Source organism: Arvicanthis niloticus, chromosome 17, assembly GCF_011762505.2.
Source record: "Arvicanthis niloticus isolate mArvNil1 chromosome 17, mArvNil1.pat.X, whole genome shotgun sequence".
Taxonomy (NCBI): Eukaryota; Metazoa; Chordata; class Mammalia; order Rodentia; family Muridae; genus Arvicanthis; species Arvicanthis niloticus.
In genome coordinates, this window is record NC_047674.1 from 55,010,300 (window position 1) to 55,014,621 (window position 4,322).

The following is a 4,322-nucleotide window of genomic DNA, read 5'->3' on the forward strand; positions in this document are numbered from 1 at the left end:
CCCCGGAGCCTGCTCCAGCGAGGAACCCAGTCTCTCCCATAGCGGTGCCTCGCGCCTTCTTCCCGCCCCAGTAACTGCCTACGGGGATCCAGACGCCCCCAGGCCGCGCCGAGCTGCAGTGGATGGGGGAGGGCAGGAAGGATGAGGGTTTGAGGGTTACCGGGGCGGCAGGGACCGGTTGAGCAAAGAGGTGATGGAAGGGAAAAGGGAAAGTAAAAAAAAAAAAAAAAAAAAACAGAAAGAAAAAACCCAGAGGCATGCAAGCGGCTCCCTGGCCAGCTGTTCCAGCTGCAGCTTCCTCCGGCGCGGCCCGGGAGGTGCAATAACCCCCCCCCTCCATCTTTCTCGCACTACCTGTCCCCCACAACACCACAAGCACAGATTCCTCCCCACCACCCTGCAGCAGATCTCCGGCCTGTAAGGGGGTAGCAGGGAGGAGCTGGGGGGAGGGGGAGGCCTGCGAGTTTCTAACCTTGTTCTTATAAACAAACCCACATGTGCAGCTGCCGCTGCTGCAACTCACCCCACAATCCCGGATATAAGTCCTGCCCCTTTAAGAAGAAAAAAAAAAGCTTCACCCGCCTGCCTCCCACCCCACCCATCCACCAGGACCTTTGTCTCCCCACCCCCTCCTGTCAGCCAGCCCCGCCCTCCTCCCCGCCCCTCCAACGCGAAGAAACCAATAGGCGAGGAGAATATGGCGGGATCTGACGTCACCGCAGCCGGCCAATCGCAGCGCACGTTGGTGGGAGGCCTTGCGGAGAACGCTCCGAGGAAAGGCGGCGGGGGAGGAAGCCTGGAGTCAAGATGGAGGGTGTGGACTGCTCGGTGGCTCTGGCGGACGCTGCCTCCGGGTCCCCGCGGGACCTGAGCCTGGTGCCCGAGCGACTTCAGAGGCGCGAGCAGGAGCGGCAGATGGAGGTGGAGAGGCGCAAGCAGAAGCGGCAGGACCAGGAGGTGGAGGAGGAGAAGAGAGGCTTCTTCGCCGCCGCCTTCGCCCGGGAGCGCGCGGCGGCCGAGGAGCTGCTGCAGGGCGAGGCGTCGGCCGAGCGGCTGGAGGAGGCGGCCAACCGGCTCCAAGTGCTGCGGAAACTCCTGAACGACTCGGTTCTGTTCCTCGCAGCCTACGACCTGCGGAAGGGCCAGGCGGCGCTGGCGCAGCTGCAGGCGGCCCTAACGGAACGGCGCCAGGAGTTGCAACCCAAGAAGCGCTTCGCCTTCAAGGCGCGGAAGAAGGATGCTGCCGGGGCCGCCCAGGTAGACGCCGCACCGGTCGCCTCGGCGGCCCCTTCTCCACCTTTGACCGAGGAGGAGGGAGCTCCCGGGGCCAGCTGGGCCTGTGGCTTCTCCAACCTGGAGTCCCAAGATCTGGAGAAGAGCGCCGAAGAGCTGCACCAGCGCGACATCCTTTTGAGCGACCTGACCAACTGCACTGTCAGACTGCGTGGCAATCCCAACACCTTGCGGCTTGCAAAGGCCCGCGGCTGCAGGGTGCTCTGCGGCCCAGTGACCACCTCTGTGTTCCTGGAGGACTGTCGAGATTGCATTCTGGCTGTGGCTTGCCAGCAGCTCCGAGTACACACTACCAGAGACACCCGCATCTTCTTGCAGGTGACCAGCAGGGCTATCGTGGAGGACTGCAGCGGCATCCAGTTTGCCCCTTATACCTGGAGCTACCTGGGGATCGACAAGGACTTCCAGGACTCCGGTTTAGATAGGAACAAAAATAACTGGAACCAGGTTGATGATTTCAACTGGCTGGCCCGAAATGTGGCCTCCCCAAACTGGAGTATTCTTCCTGAAGAGGAGCGAGACATCCAGTGGGACTGAGCACTGACCAGGCTCAGTGATATCCCATTCGGTTTACCTGAATGTTTATGTTTGCGGTGATAGGGGCTTGAAATTGTTGAAACTCCCCTCCTGTGAGTCCTATTAAATTCATAGCAGAGTAACTTTGACATTTCCCTGCCTTCCTTTGAGTATGACAGCTTGAAGAATTAGGGGAAGAGTGGAGGAGCTCTGAGGGATTTGCTGTTCTTACCGTTGATCACAGAGAGTGATAAAGCAGGTCTTCAATAAATAATAAGGATGTCAGGAGAACTCCATTAGTGGTCAGTTTAAATGGAAGTAGCAAGCCCATAAAAGCTCCATTAATGGCTATTTTTTCCTCACTAAAGGTTTGTTCTGTGTATTTTTCAGCAAGGCTATGAAGACTCCTTCCTGGACTTCTGGAATCCAGTGTTGTGTTAGGTCTGAAGTTTTGAATGAACTCCCAAGAGGTGTACGAGCCAGCTGTAAGACTGAAACAGTTATTAAGTGTCCCATCTCCCCTCCCTTCGTCTTTCTTGTTGAGACAGGTTTTCACCCTGCAGCCCTGGAACTAGAACTCACAGAGATGCCCCTGTCTCTCCCTCTAAGCATTTGCACCACACCCTGTTCACACATCGCTTGTGCACTGATGTTACTATCAAACCCTCAAGAACTACAGAGGCAGTGTCTATTGGCACCAAGGTCATATGAGAGAACAGGTGGCACGAGGTCACCACTCATGGGATGTGGGGCTGGAATTTGAAATTAGGTGTGGAGTCTTTTTTTTTTTTTTTAATGTAAGCTCCCATGCTAGCCCAGGTTGACCTGGAATTTACTCTGTAGGCTGGCCTCAGAGCTCATGCTGATCCTCCCACTCAGCCTCCTGAATGCTGGGATTTAGAGCCTGAGGCTTCACTCCCAGTGAGACCCCATCTTTACAGTGTGTACGGATTGTGAACACAGAGTCGGGAGGAAAGCTAAACACAGGCCACAGTCATAGGTATGTGTCAGCTCCGGCACTGCCCATGGTACCCAACTCGGGCGTAGGCCTGGGGGATTAGAGAAAGACTCAAACTCTGGTCATCCGTTACGAGAGAATACCAATGCCTTTACTGGGCAGGTTCAATATATACACCAAGCCAGGGAAGGAAAAACACAAACTCAGGAAGAACTGCAGAATGTTACTTTGCAGACAGCAGCACACGGAAAGTCTCAGCCAGGGCATAGCAGCCCTTTGGGGTCCTACAGGTGTGCGGCTAGTGTTCCTCCAGAAGGACTGGAGGTTAGCGTGCTGCGGGGCTCTAGCCCTCTGTTACCCTCTGGAAAACACTGCCCAGCATCATTAACTGCAGGATTTACGATTGCTGTGTTTTGATTTGCTTTTGAGATTGGTCTCACCATACAGCCCCAAGTGTACTGGCACTTGCTGTCTCAAGACACTCTTGGCCATCCCTCAGTGGTGAGATTAAAGGTATGCACCACTGTATCTAGCCTAGGAGTTATTTTAGAACATGATTTTTTAGATTTTAACATGCCTTTTAATACCTTAAGGATTACAGTACTTGATATAACTTTTACACACTTATGTTTGAAATGTATATATTCTGCCTCCAGAAGAGGATTTAAAGCCTCTTGGGAAAATACAATCTGACAGGATGACAAGTAATGGAAAGGGGCCTGAGAGGCAACAGAGCACTATTCCTGAGTAAGGAGTGAGCCAGAGTTTCTTCTTACCCACCATCCATGGAAGGGAGTGCTGATAGTTTCAGGATGTGCAGCATCTACTATGGAAAAAAGTCAGTTACTTAGAAACACTCGTGATAAAAACAGGAGAGAGGTGGAATAATGGTGTCTGTCTGTCATGGTCAGTCAGTCACAAGCTGATGACTGCAGGAAGCAACACACCAGCAGCAACGCTAACGGCCTTGCAACTGCTCACAACATTTAGAGAAATCTTGGCATTTGATCACCATCCATTATCACGGGGGAGGGGGACAAGAATAAAAAAGTAAAATGTTGGGAGCACATGACTTTAATCCCAGTACTTAGGGGGCAGAGGCAGGTGGAGCTCTGAGTTCCAGGCTAATCTGGTCTACAGAGTGACTTCTAGGAAATCCAGGGCTACACAGAAATCTTTTCTTGAAAAACCAAAAAAGGAGAAAATAAGTAAGGAAATGCTGAGGTCGGGAGATGGCGAAGGAGCAGCAGCCTCAGTCACTTCCCGGGGCTTGAGAGGTAGGATTAGATTGGCACGAAGTCAGTCATGGGCAAGGGTGTAGGTGCAAGCTGACAGGTGACGCGTTTAGAAGCTGTGCTCAGAGGCAGCTTTCATGGTTTCCTCTCTCTGCGTACTCCTCAAAGTTTTATTGCCTACACCCTTCCTTGTAACCCAACAATACATAATCAAAAGCCTTTGCGTTATTATCCTCAAGTCTTTCCTGAAAACCTCCATGTAACTATGTCACCCAAAAGCACAACGCACAAAGTCACAATCCAGTCTCTGCCAAAAACTT

The 4,322-nt window shown here is 52.9% G+C and overlaps 1 protein-coding gene across 1 annotated transcript; it reads left to right on the forward strand.

The window, feature by feature from the left end:
* The first annotated feature begins 756 nt into the window (after window positions 1-756).
* Tbcc (tubulin folding cofactor C) lies at window positions 757-1,952 on the forward strand. The gene has a single exon (XM_034521095.2). The coding sequence runs from the start codon at window positions 808-810 to the stop codon at window positions 1,828-1,830; it is 1,023 nt and encodes a 340-aa protein (XP_034376986.1). The 5' UTR covers window positions 757-807; the 3' UTR covers window positions 1,831-1,952.
* Window positions 1,953-4,322: the final 2,370 nt, after the last annotated feature.